Source organism: Phoenix dactylifera, chromosome 10 (genome assembly GCF_009389715.1).
Source record: "Phoenix dactylifera cultivar Barhee BC4 chromosome 10, palm_55x_up_171113_PBpolish2nd_filt_p, whole genome shotgun sequence".
NCBI classification, from domain to species: domain Eukaryota; kingdom Viridiplantae; phylum Streptophyta; class Magnoliopsida; order Arecales; family Arecaceae; genus Phoenix; species Phoenix dactylifera.
The window spans coordinates 3,070,472-3,095,019 of NC_052401.1; the positions used below are offsets into that span (position 1 = coordinate 3,070,472).

A 24,548-nucleotide genomic window follows, 5' to 3' on the forward strand; every position below is an offset into this window, starting at 1 on the left:
ATTAATCAATATAGAACTAAAGAAAATTGGAGGTATAGGGGCTCTAGGATGCCTTCTCATCACACCTCTTGGGCATGGACTTCTATGACCTCTTCCTCAACTTCTGCAAACTACTGCTTTCAGCTGTAAATAATATCAAATAGATGAGAAAGGAGAAATAAATAATGAACTGCATACCATCTTTTTTTTCCATTCTATTTTGGAAGTGTCAAGTATTTGTGGTGAGAAAGTGGAGTTATCAACTTATCATAAGGGAATTAAAGGGAAGAAGATAGATTTTCATAATCCGAAAGATTGCACGAATGGAGCCGAATTCTTGGAGGAACATGAAGAGCTAAGGACACAAAAATTCCCTAGACGTAAAGGTTACCATTGATATGAACATGGATTCTTTTTCTTAAAAAATAAAGATTACAATTTGAATCTCTTTCAGAGTTTGATTCAAATGTCAACTCCAACACCAGGGGTTTCATATTCAAGAGCACCAATGATTTAATCAAGCAATCTGTCATGGAGGCTTGCTTTTGACGGACTCTACAAGGATATTCAATTATTTAGAAGCATACATTCCTGTGCGCCTCTTGGAAATGTAATGCAGTTTATGGAATCTAATTCAAAGTTATTCATATAAGCAGGGAATGCATCATCAACATAACTTCTAAATAATTCTAAACCATAGATGTGACACTCAATCATTTGTTTCAGAAATGTCAGCAGAAAGTGGTGGGCTTATAAACTAGAAGCCAACAGTGCTGGATGAGAGTCCATCATGACAACCTTGAATGTAGCCCATTTTATGAGAAGGCTGATAATTATTTCCATACAACAGCTAGAAACTTCTTAAGCAGAGAAACTAAGGGCTAAAGATTCAGTGAAAATTGTATTAATGGAAGCTTCTATTAACAAATTGAAATACACAACAACAGGTAAATGATACAGGAAAGCAGGGGTAGAAATTGTAACCATGACATTGGAAGTCTTCAAAAGACTGTGGAATGAAATTAAAATATCCAGAGCTGCAAATAGGAGTGAACAAACTAATACATCAAAAATCTAAGATATATTTTAGTAAACAAAATAAGGGAGAGGCGACATCTCCTTCAAAACACAACAAAATGCTTAGCACCATGACTCTCGTTAACAGGAAAGACACAGAAAAGAGAGAGAGAGAGAGAGAAGAGAGAGAGAGAGAGAGAGATCGGGATTTGCACGAGAATAAAATTTGCAATATGGCTAGTATTAGAATAGTAAGTGGAAAGAAGCTCCATGTGATATATCTCATTTGGAAATAACCATATCTTTGAAATGATCTCAGGCAAAAGACTCAATTATTTGATGCTGATGAAGATGTACATATTGGATCTCTGGTAGATGTATAGGTTATCTGTTCATTTGAAGTAAAAGGGATACTGTGGCTCCTAGGGCTGCTAGATACTATTTATTCCTCTCTCATTATTTTTTTTTTCCTTTTTGGTTTGAGTTTTAGCTAAGTCTAGTTATAAAGCAGTTGAATGGCTTGCACACTTTCAAAAGTGCATCACTAACACCATCTGTCTACAGCTGACAGAATGCATAAGTATGTGATGCGGACCCTGATATGCCTCTAGATACTGCAGTAACATACTGGTTGCTTAACTGAGGAAGTAAATGATATCAAAGGAACAGATAAAATATAAGGAATGCTTGCCAGGGTAATATTACATCTAGAATATATAAGATATCAACACACGATTACATAATAACAGAATGAGATAATCAATTTTCTGGATGACAAACACTGAATGCTGTTCCAATATTATGAGACTGTGGAAGAATGTTTGGGATGATTCATACTTTCTGAGCCCTTTTGTTTCTTAAATAAGCAAAAAGAATCAAATTAATGCAATGAAGGGGAAAACACTGGGGCAGATTAAAGTAGTATTCGCAGGTGAACCATGGTAATCAGCAAAAAAGAAACACATATTTAAGTTACCAATAAAGTATGCAAGCATGAAAGGCTTCACTTTCAACAAGAAAATACAAAATAATTGTGCATCTGTCACTGCTCTCTTTCAAACAGAAGTCTCCAATAGAGTTTCTTCATCCTTAGAATATATGAATAAACAATAACTCCAAAAACTGTAGAAGTTCCATATTGAAATAATAATTATCCGGGATATACTGGAAAACCCATCTCTGAAGTTATCCTCAAGAAAAGACAGAAATGGTTTATTCTCCTGATCTAACTAGTAAGCCTAAGACTCACCAGGCCGCAGACTCCTGAAGATCGCGACAGCAATTGGAAGGATTCCAGCCAGCGCAATCTGAAGCTGTTCTGAGGTGCTTGTCTTGATTGTGATCTGCCCACTCAGCTTGTTGTTCAGACCAACACGAACTGCCATCTTTGAATTCCTTCCAATGGGGAATTGAGACTGCAAATTTGCTCCCAAAGCCAAGTCATGGTGCCATCTCATGAGGGACAATCCCAAGGTTGAAAGTGATTGGCCGATTGGATGATCCTTGTCGCGGAGACGTGCCTCGAAATTGGCTCCGAATGCTGTATCACCTTGTGCTCGGATAGCACCAGTGCTTGCAACCAGACTCATCCTCTTTCCAATAGAAAATTGGTCCTCAATCTTCACTCCAGTTGCTACAGTTTCCCCTAAGAAAGTCACGGACATTCCTGCAGCAGTCTTATTCTTTTTCAAGTTCTTGAATTTGGTCTCACCACAAAGGATGTATGCAAGTTGCTTCCCAACGGTCTGGATGTCAAAGCCAGCAAGTGTCGAACCACTCTCCCCATGCTTGGCTGCAATTGAGGAATCCAAATGGATGCTGAATTCCTTTTTATCCTTGGTAACTTGAACAGATATGGCAGCAGGGAATTTGCCAGCAAACGCGAGGCTCTCTTCCAGGCTGACACCATCATAGCCACAGTCATGATCCCAACCATGTGTATCCAAAACAGGCCGAGCCAAAAGCTGTGATGTGGGCTCCAGGAAGCGATATCGATAAGTAGGACTATTGCAGTCAAATGAAGGTGGCAATGCCATGTCAGGAAGCGGGACAGGCACAGTTGCAGGAACATTATCCTGATCATAATCTTCGGTCAAGTCACCGTAACTAAAATTATTCTGACCATCCTTCCCTCTCTTCTTCAACTCCTTTAGTCTTCTAAGCTCCTCCTTCCACTGTTTCTTTTGAAGAAGTTTGACTCGGTAATCATATTCATCAAAATAGGCCCTCTTTTGCTCCTTAGTGAGCTTCGCAATCTGAGATTTCCTCAGAGGTTTAAAGGGTGGAAGCTGATCATATTCATCTTCTGCTTCATCTTGATCACCATCTGAGAAGTCTTCCAAGTCAATATCAGAATCTCCATTATCAGCACCCTGATCAGTGGATAGCTTTGGGTGTGCTCTAGACTGCAAGAGTGAAGATAACAAGTAGGGAAGTGGTGGTGAACGAAACCGGAATCCAAATAACTTTCCAGGAGAAGGATCTTGAAGCTTCAAAAGAGAATTAGCTTCAGATAATATCTTCGAAGAGTAACACAGCAGGAGCATCTGAGGTCTCCAACTTACGCCATTGGGAAGCACCCTTTGCCCCTCCCTATTTCTTCTGCAAGATGGGTGATTCTCTACAAGAGCCACTGGATTCATCAGACGCATATCCCCTGCTGCTTGCCGGATGGACTGCTGAACAACATGCGATCTCTGAGATATGAACACATCATAGCTCAAGGGAGAACCGTTGGGCCCATCTGGAGGAGCAGAAGCTGCATGTGTGAGAGCTACAATTGCATTAAACCATATGGACGAGCCCAAAGTGCTGGTAATGGTTCTCAACAGGGGCAAATCATTAAGATCGCGTGTTTGGGTATCAAGGCGATCTACATATAAAACAATATCGGGCGGACATTTGTTTGTGTACTTCTTAATGGATGAAAGGATCCTCCTGTTTGATGATTGGTCCATGACACAAGCTCTGAGACCTGGAGTGTCTATAACACGAATTTTAACCCCATCAACAATTCCAACAATCTCCTTCACAAAAGATGTTGCTGGTTCAAATGCATTGGTTTGGGTTTTCTCTTCACCAAATATAGAATTTATGGTTGCACTCTTGCCCACTCCAGTCTTGCCAAGGACCAGAATGTTACAAGAGAAGTCCAGATCCTCTTTTCCCTCGGCTTCAAGCTGCAAGGCCCTCTTTCTTGCATTCTCATGGCTAAAGGCTTGATTTCTTTTCCTTCCATGTCTGATACCCTCAGCAAGGTCTAGACGATAAAGCACTTGGGCAGCCACTGTGTCCTCAGGTGAGTGTCCCAACCTATGCACGAGGCGGAGGAACTTCACCTTTATCAGCTCAACCTTCTCATGCAATTTCTTTTCTTCTTCAGTCATGTCATTCTCAGGCTCGGGTGCTACTGTCAGTTCAGAATTATTGAAAAGATTTGGTTGGGAATAGTGGGGAGGAGCAGGTCTGAGTGATGCAACTGAGGACCCCAAACCTGCTGGTCTGTCAACTGAGAAGATTCTACCAGCATCTTGAGAAGTAATGGTGATGCTTCCATCTGGTGAAGAACTAGTAGCTGCTTTGAGAAGTGCAGCTAAAGCAGCAGAGTCAAAAATTTCCTTCCCATCATCCTCCTCATCAGAATCTGAGGCAACCTGCCCATCTACGTTACCTTGGTAATTCCTTGAACCGTCAAAACCAGAGTAGCTACTACTGCTTGAAGAACCATCCTTCAATCCTTTTATAATTTGTTTGGCAGTTTCAGAGCTTTCCAGGATTGCAACCCTTGCAGGTCCACCAGAAACCATGCCTTCCTCTTCTTCCTCAGCTTCATTCTGTTCCACATCTTCACTGTCATCTGTCACTTGAAAGCCATCAGTGTTAGGTTTCGCTTCTTCGTCCAAAACAGAACTTGGCAATAGACTTTCGCCAGTTATTTCATTGCCATTCCCATCTTCCATCACACCTAAAGTTTTCGGGATTTCTCCATCTGAACCCCTGCTGGTAGAACCCTCAGCAAGGATAGGCAATGATTTCACCTCCTGAGCTGATACCAAATCACCACTATCTGCAGCCAACTCTGGCCCAAGCTCATCGGGTTTTGACTCTGGATCATTTGCAGCTTGTTTTGATTCAGCAATCACCTTCTCCTCCCCAGTCTGTTCATTCAGATAAGAACTTCCATCAAAAAACCCACCATCATGCTCAGCTTTATGCGCAGCATCAGAGTCCTCAGCTACCTTAGGATCCACAAGTTCCGATCTTTTATCCAAAGCCTCACCTTTCTCAACCTCACCAAAAGCAGCAATAGCAATGCTACCATGCGCATCAGAGCCCTCAGCTACCTTAGGATCAACAATTTCAGAGTTTTTATTCAGAGCCACACCTTTTTCAACCTCTGGCCCAACCTTGTTGGGTTTCGACTCTGGATCATTTGCAGCTTGTCTTGATTCAACAATCGCCTTCTCCTCCAAAGTTTGCTGATTCAGATAAGAACTTTTATCAACAAACCCACTACCATGCTCAGCAGCATCAGAGTCCTCAGCTACCGTAGGATCCACAGGTCCAGAGCTTTTAGTCAAAGCCTCACCTTTTTCAATCTCGCTAACATTAGCAGTAGCATCGCTACCATGCCCATCAACAAGCATCTCCACCGAACATTGAGCTATCTCAAAATTCACAGCAAAAGAGCCCCCATTGAAATTTTCAGTCTTCCCCTCCCCATCAACACTAACACTGGATTCAGATGACACATTTTCCAGGAATTTGGCGGGAGCTACACTTACCAATTGAAGGTTCTGATCAGAATCAACACTACCAGGAATGCCAGGTTTGGCATCCTTGACAGCATCCAGTTCGGCTGCTTCATGCTTCAATTCCTCTGCCCCTACAAGGTTTTCAGTCATACCGTCAGCAGCGATCGCTCCATCTTTCTCTACCACAGCAGCATCAGGTTCAGCCTCCCCAGGCTTCAAGTCCACTACTTCCCCGATAGCTGGGATTGAGACTTGTCCCAACCCAGCAATCAAGTGTTCATCTTTTCCATCACGAACTCCATTCTCCTCGACTCCATCCACAGTGGATTCAGCTGCCACGTCTTCATCCTTCACAGGATTCTGCTCCACACCAAAAAACCCACCACCAGAACTCCCCTCTGGATTAGGGTTTTCAAAAGAAACCTCCTTCACTCTCTCAGACTGAATCCCACCTTCCTCGACCCCCGAAACCTCAGTCTTCAACAACCGCACACCCCCGTCTCCATCCAAGGTCTCGCCTTGATCCACCAATCTAGGGTTTTGATCCGAAGCAAGAACCCTGGCGGCGCCGGCGGACTTATCCCCGCCTACCTCACCGCCGAACCCCTCCTCCAACGCCTCGCCCTCGTTGCTCGGCAAGGGCGCTCCTTTTTCCGCCCCCAGGGACGAATCCAAGCGCACATCGTCGGGTTCGGAGGCGGTCTCAAAGCCGTCATCCCCCATGGCATCGTCGGCGTTGTTCTCCTCAGAGGAGAGGGGGCCGCCGGCGCCGATGGGGAAGGTATCCAAGGGAAAGGTTTGCGCCGAAGGGGGCGGCGATGGAGTCCCCTGCGGGGTGGAAAGAGAAGGAGATGCCGTAGAGTCCATGGCGTAAAGCTTCTATGGATTCTTTCCTGGTATTAAAAGGGAAGAAGGGAATGAACTGTTCCTCCGGTAATGGAATTGCGAGAGGAATAAACTGTTGGGAATGGAAGAAGAGACTACTCAAGCATCAGAGTAGGATAATACGAAGGGGGAAGAAGGGGTTGGGAGATCAGGGAAGGGTGAGAGCACCACAAGACAACGGGGGTACAGGAAATGGAGATAAGGCATGGAGCTGGGTTTTATTCATTGAACACTGGGATTTATTTTCGGATATTATTAATTTATTACCACAGGAGACTCCTGCACGTGCTATGCACGTGGCATAAGATAGATTGGTTTAAAACAAAAAAGGGTTTTTTTTTTTTTTTTTTTTTGATGAATACCCTCTTAAAATTTATATTTATTTCTATACTCTCATAAATCACTGCTTTTACACAAATATCCTTAATATAATAGTTCTCTAACACCGTGAATAAAAATCATTTTAATTTAATTGTGGGTACATATGCAAAAATAAAAATTAAAAAAAAGGATAAAATAATAAAATAAGTATTTTACGAAGATATATATGCAAATATCAATTTTGAAAAGATGTTCTTACAATTTTTGATATTTAGGAGGATATTCATATAAAAAATCCTAGAAAAATTTCAACGATTCACACAATATAGTTTAGTTTTTCAAGATAATGTTATCCATTAAAATATTCAGCTAAATAGGTTTATCTCAAATTTATTCTTACTCTCAAATTATATGAAAGCAGTCTAATTTTTCAATTTTTAACTCTAAGAACAACCCTAACTGGATTACTCCTTCAAAAATTAAAAATACCTCTACTACCATTTTGATTAAATTTCTCTTTTTTTATATATAGAAAAGGGGCTTCAGCATTGATTGACTTGAAAGAAAATCAGGTTAAGTAAAAAAGATAGAATTTAATTCTTTCAGAAAAAATATCTTAATATATCTAAATCCTTAAAATACTTTCAGAAGAAAAGGAGAAGGAATACTTTTAAATTTAGAAACAAAGGTATGGTACAATGTATTAGAAGAAAAATTCAATTATATTTTTTATATGTTTATTTTTCAATTCCAAGAATCATTTGAATTCGAATTCTACCAATGTCAAACAAGCTACAACCATACCATCATTGATCAACAGTTCGAATTCTACCAATGTCAAACTTGTTCTCTGCCTGGGGTTCAACAAGGTCGATCACTTCACTCCCTGTGACCAGCTGAGTTTTGCTTACACTTATCTGAAGTTGAGAAGGATGAATCCTGGGAAACCTTTTCACCTTAATATGTTCAAGGTTCATGGCAACCACTACACTGACTCAGAGAATATCAATTTTGTTCATTTTCAGTAAGCTTGTCATCTAATTTTTCTAATTCTAAGGATTTTCTGTCCTCTTTGAGGCCTTTTCTGCAGTGGGCCGGCTTAAAGCGAACTTATAGGAAAGCTTTTTTTCTTTCCATTTTATTTTTGAGGCATTTCCTACAATGAGCCTTCTTTAGACCGGGGTTTTTAGGCGACTGCCTAAGTTGCCCAAGGGTTGGGCCGGCCTTGGTGCTGCTCAAGAGCTTGATGGTGAAGTAAGGAGGAGGGAAAGAAAAGAAGTCAAGCAAGAGGCCAGAGGCCAGAGGCAGGAGGCAACCTGCTATTTTCTGTCTTTCTTGGGTGGTAACAGTATCCAGAATAAGTGGCTCTTAAACTTTAACCACCATGCTAAAGCAATCTCCAACCTATTTGAGTATATAGAGTAGTACCTTCTAATTATTGACTGACCACACTTGGCAGGTGAGAAGGAAAACTAACCTTCTAATTATTGACTGACCACACTTGGCAGGTGAGAAGGAAAACTAATGAGGTGATCAAGTAAACAGAGTTTGAAGTGATCTCAAATACGATATATGGCGGATTGATTCCTTTTGGGAATTTTATATCCACTCCCTCCTTTGTCATGTACCTTACTTTGGGTCAAGGAACCTTCTATTATCTGTGATTCAAAGTGTAGCCACAATCATAGCAATCAAGTCTTTGTCAAGATAAAGATTTGTGGAAATCTAGCGCCTAAGCACCAGAATGCAGATTAAACAGCACATGCTTTTACTCAAACCCGGATGACTTTGTAGAATTTGTAGTCATAATTTCCAAAGGCATCAAAGCAAGATTGCACGGCATGTATTTTGTTTAGAGCCTAGGCTTCATCGAAGACTTCTCTTTGTTTGCAAGGATAGGCTGAGTTCTTTATGCTTACCAGTCTGACCAGCTCTTTTTGAGATCAAAAAGCGAACAAATTAAAGAAACAAACAAAAGAAAACAAGTACTTTCATATAGTATGACAGCTCCACCTCCTTAAGAGAAGCAGAGCTAATGCGAAACTGATTACTAATAGATAAATTGGACCATTTGTTATTTTTTTTATAAAAACTTGGATCATGTGTTTCTTCCATCGAGAAGGAACAAATGGAAACTGTAATGCCCCCTACCCAAGATCGCAGGCCAGGGATTGCATAAACTCCCACATACTCATAGTAGGAAACTCTCCCTACAAGCATGGAAGGCATCTCAATATGATATTATTAATATGCAGCCGAATAATTTAACTAATAATATATAAACTTTATTTTATTAACTAACTCAACTTACAATGTCTCACAATTCTAACATTATTCTGAGGTAACACATAAAGTTAAATAAATTTTAATCTAAAATAATCCGTGCTACAGTTCTGCTAGTCGTTCTCTTAAATTGAAAAACCTCGATCTGGCTAGTTCTCTAAATTTGAAAAAAAATAAGAAATCATATAATGAGTTAGACAACCCAGTAAGCAATGATCACTTTAGCTAAACCAATCAGACAATCAAATAGATAATAATTTGCAGAAAATAAGCATATATGTTGTACTAATATATGAATCAATTTTTTTAAAAAAATATTAAATTCTTTTCATGAATTTAATTTTTTTCAAATATTCAATTTATCTTATCGATCCTGACCACACCTTTCTAGTGGCAGGGTCATAATACCGACTAATCTTTTTGCAAGGAGCTGCGCATTATCTTGCAACAAAATCTTTCATGACCGTGTATCTGCTTGCAATAGTATGTCGCTCATTACCTTGGACACAACCTTTAGGATAAATCATGTGCCAACGTATTAGCTTCTATTGGCGGGGTCCTCAACATAGCCAAGTCTAAATTCACATAGATCTAGGTTTCATATTTCAGCTCTAAAATCATGTAGTGCCAAAATCAATCAATTATATCCATAATAAGATCATATATCGTCATAATATTCCAAAATAACATATTTTGTAATAATATACTATTCATCAAATTCATACATAATAAATGATACCACTCAAAAAGCATAAATATAATAATTTAATAATTGCTGATAAATTTAAGTTATAGATGGTTCAATTAAGGCACCTCGGTTGGTCTAATCAAGGCAAAACTCATCTAATCATATTCAAATTAGGTTACAGATGGTTCAATAGAGATTGGGGATAACCAAATCTAATAGTGTCTGAGAAAGGCCAAGATTGGGGCTGGCATGTCGCCCGTCAAACATGGATCAGAACTCTTCACCATGGTTGATCCAGAATCACGAAGAGAAGTATCTTACTAGATCTATCATCTCTAAAGAGAGTAGAGAGAAAAAAATAAAGAGAGAGAAAATCGAAACAGAAAGGAGAGAGAAAGAAGACGAGAGAAATTATCTTCTTCCCCAAAATAGGGGAGAGTCTGTCTCTCCCTTTCCACTTCAATCAGAGAGGTGGGCAACCCATGGTGGCTTAGCCTCCGGCGATGGTAGCTACGGTGGCTCTCAACTGCAGTCATCGCCGATAGCGGTGGTCGGCCGGTGTAAAGAAGAAGAAGAAAAGAAGGTCAATCCACACGAATCTCAGCCAAGATCACGGCCGATCACCTAGGCCAATAGCTACACAATCTCAGGGGTCCCAACAGGCGCCAAAACCTGGCCAAACTCGGTGGCCGGTGGCAGCAAAATCCAAAAGAAAAAGGGGCTGAAACAGGGCACCCTGTTTTGGATTAAAGTTCTGGGGACTCATCGGCCCAAATCCACAGCAAATCATGCTAAAATATCAAGAGAGGAAGAGAAGAAGAATACCTACCTCAATCCAGAAAGGTAGTTCGACGGCTCCTTTCGAAAATAAATCGAGAAAGAAGATAGGAGGAGGAGCTTGGAATCAATGGCTCGGTCTCGAGCGAACTTAAAGAAGAAAAAAAGGGGCCTTTAAATAAGCAATTCTGGCCTTATCTGACCGGTCTTCGGATTGCGATGGGATTTCGATCACCATCGCGATCAGAGAGGAAGAAGACTCCCAGCCGGAGTCTTCCTCCCGATCGGCCCTCTTGTGCATCGCATGTGAAGCCCAAGGCCAAAAAATAGCTGGCCAGTCAAGTGGACCGAGCCCAACCCCTGGAGCAAAAACCAACAAGATCCTTCAACTCGTAGGCAAGAGAAAGAACACAACGTGGAAGGACTCAAGTTTGATGGCCATGCTTTATGGGAATTGCTAACGGAGTCAACCATGCCTTTTTTCCTTCTTTTAGGCAAATCCACAAAGGGAGAAAAAAAATAATAAAAAAAAAAAGCAAAAGACAAAATACAAACCGAATCCATTTGAAGTAGAAGCACCAAATCATGAGGCACCGCAGCGCTGTCCATGAGTAGACTACCATGCCTTCAGAACCATCTTGATAGTCCAACAAAATCTTGACTTGCAATCACACGTTGAGACACATAGATGCGTGAGAAAGACGGCCATATGCATCTCATGTAGGCAAAGCGCCAAACAACTGCACCTACCATGCATCTCAATGCATAATCAATGGCTGGAGCTGCGTCCCACCACCAAATGGTCCTTATATCGAACACTGAATCAAAACTAGCTCATGGGCATTTTTTGCACAAGAATTATACCACAAACGATCAAAGAGCAACTGTCAACCACAGATGCTGACACAAAGAATTCACTTGTTCCCTTAGAAGTTTGGAATAACGTGTGCAAAAAGAGCTCATAATAGTGCTTCAGCGATATGGTATTTGCTGCGCGAAAATTTCTTTGTAGATAATGATCCCATGCAAAGTTGGATCAACCAATCACACTTCAATGGGTCAAGAAGTCTTCTAAGAGAATAGAGTTAATTTGACCATTAGCTAATACAATTGCACCTGCTATATTCTGTAGCTAAAATTAGAGCTATGCAGCCTGCATGTCGGATGCCACTGATTTATGAGATTTGACGAAGCTTTACAATAGACATTTGTGGATTAACTAGGAAAGGGAACATATTAATAGAGGCTTAATAGAAGTAATAGGTTCCACGAAGGGCTCCCACCTAATATAAAGATAGATTTGAAGAACGAATATTTTCGACAACTAGCATAGCTCTGAATCAATAATGTTAGACCGTGGTGTTTATTTTCTTGCTAATGCAACTAATGAGATAATTTTTTGAGACAGAACCACTTACAGCATCAGAACAAGAGGCCATCTGGTCAGAGCAAACAGGAGGAGTACCAAGGTAAACTAAGATCATCAAATATGTGTGAGTAGATGATAGAAAATGCATTAACTATGACAAGTAGTGTTTCTAGCAGGCATGCCTAAATTAACGGTCAGACTGAAGACCTATCATTAAACGCTTCACATGAATGTGCTGATACACTGTTACAGGAAAATGTTTTGGTGTGTTTTTTGAGAAGTAATGCCTTTGCATCTTAGTTTCATATCATAGTGCCTATCAGCCAACATGTACTCTTTGAATTAAATTTGAATAACACAGGAAATTTGTATCAGAATACCGTCATAATGCTAGAAGAGATAAAGTGTGTAGTCCTGCAGACAACGGTTCAGATTGAAGAGAGAAAAATAATCGATAGCAGTCACTAAATTGAATTCAAAAACCTCATTAACGAATTCACCCTTGATAGGAAGAGCTCGCTAAGAATGAAGCATAACTGGCTGACAGATAAGTTAGCTTATAGCTAGCAAAACCGAGTCCGAACTCCAAGATTTAACCATAATGTATTAGTACCTGAATTGCTCATGCATACAATCTCACAGACATGTATATCCAGAATTTTAAATATTAGAAACAAGACATCTTCGTTGCAATATATATGCAAGTGATTTTTCGTTTTGTGCGATGGAGAAAGTTAAAAAAACAAAAGGAAAAATAAATGTCCACTAATGTTGGTTGACCTGCCAAACCTTTTATTTGAATTTGTCCCGGGGGGCCAAGGACACATGTATTAGATGGCCCAGTCAACATCATAGAGTATGAACAATGTTAAATAAAAGCGGTAAAGCTTAAAGCATCAAAATTTGAGACAAGATGGAAAAACAAAACTAAGGTTCGCAACTATTAGATTACCATCAGAAACTCAAGTCAGTTGTCAAGATAAAACAAGAACATGGAAGGAACATCTGATATCCAAACCCTAAATCTGAATTACAAGATGAAATCTTCCTTGTACCGGTAGACTCGAGAAAATTTGGATAGAAAGTTCTCAGCATAATTCATGATGTTTGTCTACCCCTTCACTAGGGCATCCACATTCTCTTCCCTCCATGTGATAGTCATATTTCTTCTGGAGAAAAAAAAAATTGGTCCAGTTTTAATATTTGAGTCCAGTATTCTGCATAAATTAAATGTCCTATGCAGGTATCAAATATCTGGCAAATCTATATCAACAGCAACCACATGATTTGCATGCCAGCAAAAGCCACCAGCTTGTGGAAATTCAGCATGCCAGTGTATTTCAAAGAAATGGTTCTGTGAACTGATATTCAGAAAGATTTTTTGAGATTTTTATTTTCAAAGAAAAACATTATCATCACATATTTTCTAACCTGAAATTGGAAGTTGGTAAATAAAAAAATCAGGATAAAACGAGGACAAAACAATCCAGTTATCGCCCCTTCAAATGACATAATTACTCCCCAGCTGTTTGTGCAATTTTACAGAATCAATAACTCAAGTAAAACCATGAAGGGGATTTGTGATATTGAATAAAAATAAGTCTAGTGGCAAAGATGGCTTTTGAAGGTGCATAGCTTCTTCAATTATTGAAAGTCTAGTGGCAAAGATTTCAGCATGCAGACTGTATTGAATCTCATTCTATAGTTTTTTTATCTCAAATTTCTACTTCAATAAAGCAGGTAAGAAATGGTTAAAGCAAAAGATATAAAATGCATATACAAATCTTTTTTAATGAATCCAAATAAATGACATGCTGGCAGAATTATATAGCTAATGGGAAACTGCAAGAAGAAATATCCAGGAATTATGCACCAAACAATCTGATCACAGATCCCAAATACTCTTACAAAACAATCCAACCAAAAGTTTATGAAGACAATTTGGTGTTTATTTAAATTCTAATCTCAATGAACCCTAGCACGTTCAGGCAATAAAGACGAGAAGGCAGCTTACAGGTATATCCAGATTACATTTCCTTCTTGACAGGGCAAATAATTTTTAGAAATTCAAATCAGATCTCTCCTGGGTGCCAAAGTGACCCTCCTCTGTCATGTTTCTTGATCTTTGTCTCTTGTGGAGATCTGTACCCAGCCACAACCCCCTTCAGGAGTGGAGTCACCCCCCTAGAATAGTGTAATAAGAACAAAATTATCATGCCACTCTCAGTTATTAAAAACCATACGCCTCTTGATCTGGAATTGCAGGTTTCCAATAATTTTTGGAAGTTATGTGAAGAATTTAGCAACTGTCTGCACATATTACCAGTAAATTAAACTATTATAACATCTCAATGCAGTTCAACAGAGAGGATTATCACAAAATAAGAATGCCATTGAAAATTTGATAAATGATAAGTTGGAAAAAGAAGCATACTGAACTATAATATAGGTAGGAATGTGGCATACCCCCAGTAACTGAGGGAAAGTTCAAGTAAAAAATTATGGTACGCACATATAACCAATTAGTACAAAATATCATACGAAACGAACCTTGATCATAGCTCATCTTTTAGAGACTCAGATTGGACAGTTGTATCCTTTTGAATAGTCGCATCCTGAATAGTTGCATCCCTGTTTTTCTGTATGAAATCAATGATGTCCTCTTTTGTCCTACCCCCATCATACTGCACAAGCTTGCCACTTGCTGAAGAGAAATACATAGTTGGATACCCCTGAACATTAAACTCCTTCGGGACATCATTTGCAGTAGCATCCTAAAAAATAAAGATTAGGGAAACATGTCAGGATTTAGAAAACACTAAAAGGCCCCAATTTTACACCATTAAAGCACAAAAGCGAATGCAACATCATAACAGAAAAATAGAAGAAAAGGTATCCCTGTTAAAAATTAGGTAACTAAAGCAAGTAAAATAATGAAAAAATCGTCCCATTTTCTGAGAAATAGCAAAGGCACGACAAAGTGAATATTTTAAAGAAATAGTCTAATAATTCAAATTTCCCAGCTTGACTAAATTTAACTCAATTTTCCACATTAGTTGCTCATTTTAACATGCTCTCTCAAGTCTCAAGCTGGTGCAAAAAAGCTGCCGATGAAAAGACTTCTAGACAAGGGGCCTATCTTGTTACATCCTAAAGCCTATAGGTCTAGAGCATGCTTCATTTGACCAAGTTGAATCAAACAAAATGGGAAACAGGTTGATACAAAAGGTGGTGTCACTCATTATATATAAATACGAAACACACAGTTCAAACTTGACTGACGACCTGTATATTAGATCTATCCATATAAATAATCTCTCTCTCTGTGATAAAACAAAAACACAGACACTCAACCATTGACAACATATTAGCCGATTAACGAATAGGCGATTCATCAAAAAGGAAAAAAATCTCAAAAGTAATTAGTATAAATAGATTATATTCAATGTACCAAAGGCGCATGTCATGTCATGCTAATGCACAGTGTGTCCTGAAGACTTCAAAGAGCATTAAGATAAGGGACATTGCTTACATGCATAAGCTGTTTCATAGCACACCATATTTTTTAAAACTCAATTGCACAAAGTCAGGCCTTTGGCATTCAGCAATTCGTCTACCATATATCAACAATCATGTTCCTCAAGCAACATTTTAAAGCACAATATAAATCATTTTTCCAGATTTAAAGTCAATTTTGAACCAATAGAACACCACTCCACAGTGACAACCTCTTTCAAGAATAAAGTAATAGGAAACTTCTATCTGGGGTGCCGCACTTGCCTAAGAATCTCAAAAGAAACTCACGCCCACACCTTCCCACGCTACCTATCTAGACCACCCACTTCCCCACATGAGTGCCTGCTGTCACTTCAACTGTCCAGGGAATGAACGTCCCAACTTTATCACTTGAATCAAATCCAGCAACCAAAAAAACCATACTCATCAATCTATGATCATGCCTATCATCCTAACAAAAATTCCACGTCAAGATAACCTGTTTAGATTCTCACACTGATCATCCACGTAACCTCAGGCATGTTTTCTAACTTATCCACTTGAAACCATACCTAAAGATTCTTAATGAAGATTGATATGATCTTCAATGAACATAAGCTGACTAGTATGTCAATTTTGACCATATCATACAAATAATGTCCATCAATGTGTGGTATTTTCCAACTAAAATGCTACAGGAAATATCCATTCAGATGCCACATATTGCAAGACATTTTTAGGTCAAGATTGGGTCAAGTTCAAAGCACTACCAGGTTATGTACAATAAGGTAAACCTTTGATTGGCCTATTCCAGCTCGTTAGAACTCCACTGGCAACATTGCAGGAGTGACAAGATGAAAACGGACAAGATGATCAGCTTTCCAATTGGCAGCTTGTTGTTTTGCAAGGTCATAAGAGAAAACCCATTAAGTGTCAAACACTTGGAAGCAAACCAGTGGATCGGTCTGAATTCATCATTCTGAAAGTCTTGGGATTAATGAATCGAAATATCAAGACAACAGATCCAGCTCAAATGCGTCAATGCATGCATGCATACACAAGCCCAGCATATCATAAATATTGCTAAACTAAAACATAATAAGAAAAGAGTAGGGAAACAAAGTCCCTATTAAAACAGCCTATCATGGATGAAAGGAAGGTTACCATCTTTGCGATAACAACATCATCATCATTTTGGAATGAGACAGCAACTTCCTCTAATATAGGCGCTAGATTCTTGCAATGACCACACCAAGGAGCATAAAATTCAAGCAGAACTGCATCACAACACTTGTGAATATCAGACCAGTGGATTCGCAGAGGATAGCAGGAAGCAACTTCAAAAAGACAAAAAAAAAAAAGAAAAGCACAACCTGGATTAAAATTTCATATGAGTGGAACAATGCATGCTTTCTTTGGCTGTCTTAAAGTGGAATACAATACCATGAATGTTCACTATTTATACTGTAATACTACATACAATAGATTGTCTCCATAAAAGTCCCACTCAACTCTTCAATGAAAATGCCACAATTGTAAAGCATTACATATGTATTCTAGCATGATGAAATTCTACTTTTAGATTGCTAATTAACTAGAAATTTGGAAGCCAATTTTAATTAGAAAATGAAAATTCAATTTTGATCAAAGCACTAAAAAAGACCACCTTGGGACAACACTAGTCTGAATAATGAGAAATGTTATGACAATTTAATTTGGTAGGGACTAGGATGGAAAATATAGAAGGGCATTCAAGAAAGTGTTTGTTATGGAAAGGCAGTTTGGGGCCTAGAGGTTCAGAACACCATGTATGAGGGTTCATAGTCTGGTTTCAGCATTCTAAGGGTTAATGTATCTTTTATCTCTTACACCTCTTTAAGTTTTTTACATAATTAAAATCTTTTATTTGGTTGTTTTCGGCTCCCTGCTGCATCACCAACTTGATGATGATATAAGGAGGCCAATTTCTTCCCCATAGAGTATGCAAGCCTAGGATGAGGGATTTTTTTTTTGAAGGGTGGTGGTGGGGAGGGGGAATACTGTGAGATGCAATTTCAAGAAGCAAAGAAACCAGATGAGAAGATTAAAAAACCAAAAAAAATCAGACCATAGAATACAACTAATCATACGTGCAACTGACAAAAGAACTGCTAGTTCAGATTTGACTAATAACCGAAGGATGTATATGAAAAAATGAAATAGAATTACACTTTCTACTATTCATCTTTGCTTAAATGATCGATTTCTTAAGAACACCAAAAGTTAAAATTAAGCAGCTCCAGAACTACGAATGAAAAAGAAACAAGAACAAGGATGTCTTCGGAAAATCAAATGGATGTAAAGAGCCAACCATTTTTCCTGGACTTGAAAACCACATCATGAAGGCTGTCAGCCACAACCACCTTGACAGGTTCATTGTTAACCTCGGGAATGGGTTCTGACTTCTTGAACGGCGTCAAGCTGCCACTCTGCATGCACACAGTCAACTGAGTAAATCCAGAAATTGATTGCATAAGTTCAAGTTCATCAATGTGTTCATAGTCCAAGCACAGAGGAAGAAATCATCGAGTAAGACATCATCACAGTTACAGAATGTCATGGACATTATTATAAGACAAGCAATGAAACAATTACCAGGTAATCCTCCACCCATGTTGCAATTTGATCAGGTTCTAAATTTGGTTTGAGATATTTCTGGCCGCCAGTCTCTTGTAAGATGATGAGGGGCACTTGTTCTTCTTTGAGCCCAAAGAACTAATAATCCAACCAAATTGCACATAAAATTATCAGAAAACAATCAAACTGCATTTGTGAAAGAAGGAAAAAGATGGGGATAACGAATATAACCTGGAAGGCACCCTGACTGGCATCAAGATCACCAATCAGAAAGCTTATGTTCTTTCCTTTGTGGTGCTCGGCAACCTCATAGTACTTGGACTTAAAAGCGTCAAAATACTCATTGCTGAAATTCAGAAAGAGCATAGCCTACCCACCACCAGATGCCAACAGAAAGAACATGTCACATGTGAGGGGGAAAAAAGGAAGCAACATGAAAGATTACAGCACTAGATCATATAGATTTGATGGAAGGTAACTATCAAGCATTTGCAGATGATTGGAGCCAAACATGCACCAGAGTGATAAGGTCTCTGAACTATATCGTCAATCAAACCTTCCAGATAATTAATAGCCTGCTGATCCCAATCACATTTCAACCAAACAGATACAGTGCAAAATCTAATATAACTATCTAAAATATCTGATTGAATCCAATGAAGAAGAAGAGATACACATGAAGTTAATTTTCCAAGCAATAAGAAACAGCGGTGGATAGTATGATAGTCTTTGAAATATGGCCGAATATTGATGAAATGATTCAAGCAGACCCATCCAGATAAAGACAAATACTGCCAACATTATTTACAGAATGTATTAATGTATAAAGAAAGAGGTCATGATGAGTAAAATCCCTCTCATAAGTAAGGAGAAAAGTAAGCATTCGGAACATCAAAGAGCAAAATAAACACAAAAAGAAAGTTTTACTTTAAATTCCCACAACAACAAGAGGAAATATTCACTAATTCAATGATTTAACATGATTCAGTACTAGGGAACAAAATATAAATGCCAAAAAGAAATACAAAGGCCACATACAGAAGCTGTGCTGCCTTTTGGAAATTTACCACAGAACCTAACCAAGAAAAATTATGTCTCAAGCTTGATAATGAAACATTTCCAGAGCATTCGGAAAACTTGAACTTTCCAACAGAATAATACAACATATGGGGACTCGTTTGAGGAAGGATATCTAACATACTAAATACTATCAGATGGACCTAGCTAACAAGTTTGAAGAATAAGAACTCTGTAATTTTGACATCTCATGGTGAAAGGATTTAGGAAATTCCAAGGTTATCTTTTAATATCTTAATAGAATAAAATCATAAAATTAAGACTACATCAATGCTATGTCTAAAATTTTCAACTATACCGAACAACATCAAATATGACCTTGTTCATATGGTTCTTGAAATGGGATGTTTTCTCTTGTATAGAACATCTATATTTTGTATAATGTCCATAATTAGATTTAGAATGTATAAAGCATAGAAGTTTCATATTACAGATGCCCACTGCTGCTATAATGCTTCAATGACCTTAAAAAGCAAGTAGCAATTTAACTTCCGAGTCAGTGTGCTTAGGCCAAAAATTATAAAGGAATATCAGAAATACTACAAAATCCTGGAATAGCTGGTTATTAGGGTGGATTATAAATAAAGAGTGGATATAGGATATGCCAACATTCATCCAGTACAAGAAGTTTGGTCGTGTCAATAAAAGTTCAACTTTTGGGGTATTGACTACAGTAGAGCTTCACAAAAAATGCACCAAATTTGTGGCTTACTTCAGGTTTCTACTAAACAAATTTTTCAGAGAAGAAAAAAAATTCTTACTTTGGTATTAGGATTGTTGAAGAATTTCATGAGAAATGGACGGTTGCTGGGATCTTTGTCAAATGTGGTGACTTTAGGCACACTGGCAGTTTCAATGAAATTCTCTAAAGCATCCCCATGAAAATCCTGCATAAGATAATGATCGGTAGTTTATCAGCAAAACGGTGAACAATAGAGAGATGCTTTGCTTTTAGCAATGAGATGAATCAAAATATAAACATGCATGCCTATGTACTCTTTGTGTCCATATGTTTAATTTTGTCCAATAATTATTCATGTATATGCCTGTCACCATATGCATAATAACTGAATATTAAAACTAAAATTAACAACAAATTGTCATAGATACCTGGAAGTCAACAAAAAGTTCATCGAATGGTTTGAATAGCCTAACTACAGGACCACTGACTGTCAAATCCCCACGTGGAAGGAGCTTAGCATCCAAAGTATGACCAAAATCATAGTCTGATCGCAGTTTCTCGGCTACTGCCATAAAGTTTTTAAATTCCTCGCAAGAATAATCAGGGAACACTGCCACCTATGATAAATTTTTAGGTAGATTGAGATTCAGCATGAAGCACCATGAACCATCAAAGAGGGTAGTGGGGGAAACTTCAACAAGGATATGGAGAACTTACAATAAAGATTTTCTTGTCCTTGATGAGAGAGCTGACATCCTCTGAGGATTTTATCTCAACTGAAGCAGGACCTACTTGTTTCTTCAGATATTCAACTATACCTTCAGCCTCCCTTGGACCTTTGTACTCTTGGATGTTATTTCCTTGATTTCTTAGAATCTTAAGTGTGGGGTAACCCCTCACCTCATACTTAGAGGCAAGCTCTTTGTTCATCTCATCATTGGCATCAACTTTTGCGAGAACAACTGGAGGGTCATCCTTGCTCAGTATCGCAGCAGCCTTCTCATACTGCAAGTCAACACATCATTAAGGAATTAGGTTGCACAGTCCCAAATACAAATAGTTAGTTCACATGGGTGATTCTGATATAAGCCATTACCTCTGGAGCAAGTCTTTGGCAATGTCCGCACCTGTCAAGGTAAGAGGGTTGAGTATATCACAGTGAGTAGCATCTATAGAGAATATCACCTTATTCTTACATATAAAAACCACATATCCTAACAAAATAGAGTGTAATTTACAACTTTGGAAAATCAGTTGAAGTTGTGATCACATCAGCATTAAATTTAACAATAACAAACTATACTCAGTGAAGATTGATTCCACTATAACATTTTTTTGATTATTTCTCTATCAATATGCTACCTTAAGGCAATCCTTAAAATTGCACTAATATCTCAAATAAAAGAGACAGAGGAGATTCTATAACATAAAATACTTGGTCTAAAAATTATGATGCACGGCCCAACCATAAATGATAGGAGCGTGAGAGTCTATCTCTACCATGCGATATGTGAAACTCATCCTCAATCTCCTCCTACAGACAAATTGGTGAATCAAAGATAACCATAATGAAGGTGGAAGTAGAATAGTTTGAACTGCATCATCTTTCAAGTTTGCAGTTATGACATTGATAGGGGTTGTTATGCGACACACGGCTCACAGAAGGTTCATGTACCAAAGAGTGACACTCTAAAGTGGAGAAAATGATATTTTTTAATAGAGGGAGATGCATCCATGTGTAAGGCATAAATGAGCCAGTGCCCCAAAATGGAAGAAGGTCAATGCATGACAACCTTTATTTCAAGATCCAAATGAAATCTATTGCCACGAGCCAATAGCAAATTTGGTGCTTACATCAATGAACCCTCTCCCCCCCCCCCCCCAACCCCCAAAAAAAAAAAAATCAAACAAAAAAAGAACAGTGCTTTAACTACTCATGAAATTGGCACCAAAAACTTATTCCCAAGGATCTATTCAAAGATCGAACACCGGTTTGAGCACAATAATGTGTAATGGAGCATATGGAGACGTAGATCATTTTAGAAGTGGGTCTTGCTTTGGCACCTTTCATCTTTTCTCAGGCGTTCGTATATTCTGATTGGAAGGTTGGGATCCACTGGAAAAACCAGTTGCTACCTCGCATATTACCGGAGGTGCATATGTGAAAAAGGAAGTACTCAAACGTAAATACAAATATCAAGATGATGATGGCCCATTGTTCTTCCCTCCTGAAAGAAACGAGCTGTAACAGAGACGGGGAAGATGAGGTGACACAAGGTGCAATGAGGAAGCGGAGGAAGAGAGAAGAAGGGCTTATGTTGGTCGAAACAGGGAAATGGGAAGGTCTTCTTGACGAAGTAAAATTAAGTTACGATGAGAACGGCTCCCTCTCGGCATCCCCGCTAACCTGGGCTCCTCCCTGGCCTCCGGTTGCATCCCCCGATGTCAACCTCCTCCGTGAATGGACGAGGACGAGAGACAAGGAAGAGTTCGTGGAATTTAAAACATATTAAAATCATCAACGGCCCGAGCCGGTGCCTAAATAAATTCTAATTTCCAACTATATGATCAAAATAGACACCCAAAAAACACAAAATTTTGAGATGAGAGTTCGCCAGATATCCAAAAAAATCAAAAAAATAAAAAAGAAATTGGGAGGAAACGAGTAGAAAACGAAAGATTGTGAACTTCAGCAAGAAAAAAAAAAGACAATACATTCAAAAAAAAACTAAAAGAGAAACTTGAAATCAAAATCTACATGATAGAGGCGAAAAATATGTGCCAACAAAAGAGTATCCATTCCTATACTCCCAGAGGAAAAAAAATTTCTGCTCCGAGGCCAATCCATACAGAGATCTACCATCCCAAACCATAAGAATAGGCTAACCTGAGCACAAATTAGCAGATGAAACTAGAGAAAGAGAGGATCGCGTTACCATGGGGCATAGAACTCGACGACGATCAAGGGGTATTTGGCGACGGTCTCGGAGAAGTTCGAGGCGTCGAGGGTGAGCACCGCCGTCTCCTGCACGCCTTCGGCTCCGCCCTCCTCCGATCGCGCCGGCGAGAGGGACGAGAACACGAGGAGCGCCAAGAAGGCACTGCAGATTGGCACCCTGTAAATCGCCATGGGAGCAAGAAACGAACTCAGAGGAAGAGTACTTTCCTACTCTCTCCCCTTCTTCCTCTGACGCGATCGAATTGGGGAAGAGGCGCGAGCGACCAAAGATATAGTGCTTTTTTAACCGAATAAAAAGATATAGTGCTCCTATTTTTCGGTAAATAGATATAGCGCTTTCGGGCGATAAAAAAGAAAAAGAAAAGAAGGCGATAAAAGCGCCGTAACGCGAAACATATTTTTTGTCGAATAGCAAAATTACACGTGCCCATGTAGTTCTTAAGTTGCGATACGCGTCGGTTGCTGGTTTGGTGTACAGGGATTCTGTATTTTGCTCTTGCGACGGATGGTGTGGACTTTTATGGGCTGAGATTACGAAGTTAATTGGACCCACATAAAACGTAATCGCAACCGTACTCACAGTTAAACAAGTCAAACCATCGCTGCTTTGTCCACGTGGAAGGATGAAAAACGAGTTAGTTCGACCTCGGGTGTTTCTTTTGAGTCGTCCTAATTCCTCGTGACGTTTTCGGCAGTCTAGCTAAAGCGGTGGCGGCTCTTTGGTTTGGGATCCACTACGCGGCCCAAGAAAGTGTGCGCCCTTCTGACATGGCGCAATACGATTGGATTGATGACCTGGCCAAGGAATCACGGTTATGTTAAATTTGAATTGCCACGTTGTTTGAAACATGCAGGCGACTCCGTTGGGCCGCGTAGTGTACCATCATGTACGGGAGGGCCTTCGGTGTCTGGACCGCATGAGAGGAGGATTTCTCATGTGACGTGTGGATCCCGCGAGAAAAAGGCAGGAGTAATCCGGTGATCGGAGGTGTTCCCATATAAAATATTTTATATAATTAATAAATATATTTTTATGAAATATATCATAAATAATTTCAGCCTTATATGATGAATAACCTTGAAATTCTATAGAATATGTCACTATGCTCACCACTAAACATGGTAACCTTAAATCATCGAGGTCAAATTACCTAGGATAAGAAGTACATTCATATGAAGCAGTATTTTCAGGTTAACCATTCATCTAATTGTTTACAAATTAGTGATCAAAGATGATCTAAAATAAGTCATCATTTTGTTCCTCGTATGCAGTAATGCAAGAATCTTCAACCATAATTGTAAAATTTAGAGTCCAAGATCTACTCAGCGAATAACCGATGTGGGTGTGGGTACTCATATATTTCTCTGTTTAAGTCCTGACATTCTCATCAAGCTAAGAAGACCTTAGCTAAAATAGCTAGTCAGAAGATATTATTTAGATTCTTTGATCCTCTATAAATATTCAAGATCTATCCAGTAAATAACCGATGTATAACTAAACACACGTCCGTATGGATCTTCGCATTATCACTAGCCATCTGATCAAGAATTGATCCCCAGTAGTACTAAAAAAGTCACTCAAAAATTCGAGGCCGAGAGTCTAAACAAGATATCTGTTTAGCTTGATATAAAGGCGCCTACCGCCC

The 24,548-nt window shown here is 39.0% G+C and overlaps 2 protein-coding genes across 4 annotated transcripts; both read right to left on the reverse strand.

The window, feature by feature from the left end:
• Positions 1 to 1,938: 1,938 nt before the first annotated feature.
• LOC120112134 (translocase of chloroplast 101, chloroplastic-like) lies at positions 1,939 to 6,844 on the reverse strand. The gene has a single exon (XM_039130780.1). It carries the CDS (start codon positions 6,615 to 6,617, stop codon positions 2,235 to 2,237), a length of 4,383 nt encoding a protein of 1,460 aa, XP_038986708.1. The 5' UTR covers positions 6,618 to 6,844; the 3' UTR covers positions 1,939 to 2,234.
• A 6,145-nt stretch (positions 6,845 to 12,989) lies between these two features.
• LOC103713816 (protein disulfide-isomerase-like) lies at positions 12,990 to 23,184 on the reverse strand. Of its 3 annotated transcripts, none has more exons than XR_003386914.2 (12): positions 22,880 to 23,184; positions 21,040 to 21,070; positions 20,661 to 20,948; positions 20,372 to 20,560; positions 20,023 to 20,148; positions 18,416 to 18,553; positions 18,203 to 18,322; positions 17,919 to 18,036; positions 16,733 to 16,845; positions 14,624 to 14,847; positions 14,088 to 14,257; positions 12,990 to 13,242 (listed from the first exon to the last, which is right to left on the reverse strand). XR_003386914.2 is itself a non-coding variant. In XM_008800843.4 (11 exons), the coding sequence occupies exons 1-10, from the start codon at positions 23,071 to 23,073 to the stop codon at positions 14,629 to 14,631; spliced, it is 1,536 nt and encodes a 511-aa protein (XP_008799065.1). In that variant the 5' UTR covers positions 23,074 to 23,184; the 3' UTR covers positions 12,990 to 13,242; positions 14,624 to 14,628. The 3 variants fall into 3 exon arrangements, 1 of the variants encoding a protein (XP_008799065.1); XR_003386913.2 differs by having other exon boundaries at positions 14,088 to 14,383; XM_008800843.4 differs by lacking the exon at positions 14,088 to 14,257.
• Between the last annotated feature and the right edge of the window lie 1,364 nt (positions 23,185 to 24,548).

Excerpts from the sequence above, each read along its gene's own strand:
- LOC120112134 (XM_039130780.1), bottom strand. The coding sequence starts at position 6,617 with ATGGACTCTACGGCATCTCCTTCTCTTTCCACCCCGCAGGGGACTCCA.
- LOC103713816 (XM_008800843.4), bottom strand. The coding sequence starts at position 23,073 with ATGGCGATTTACAGGGTGCCAATCTGCAGTGCCTTCTTGGCGCTCCTC. Across the intron at positions 20,561-20,660 it reads AGGACAAGAAAATCTTTATT|GTGGCAGTGTTCCCTGATTA; the intron begins GTAAGTTCTCCA and ends AATTTATCATAG. Across the intron at positions 18,037-18,202 it reads CATGGGTGGAGGATTACCTG|AGTGGCAGCTTGACGCCGTT; the intron begins GTAATTGTTTCA and ends GTGTGCATGCAG.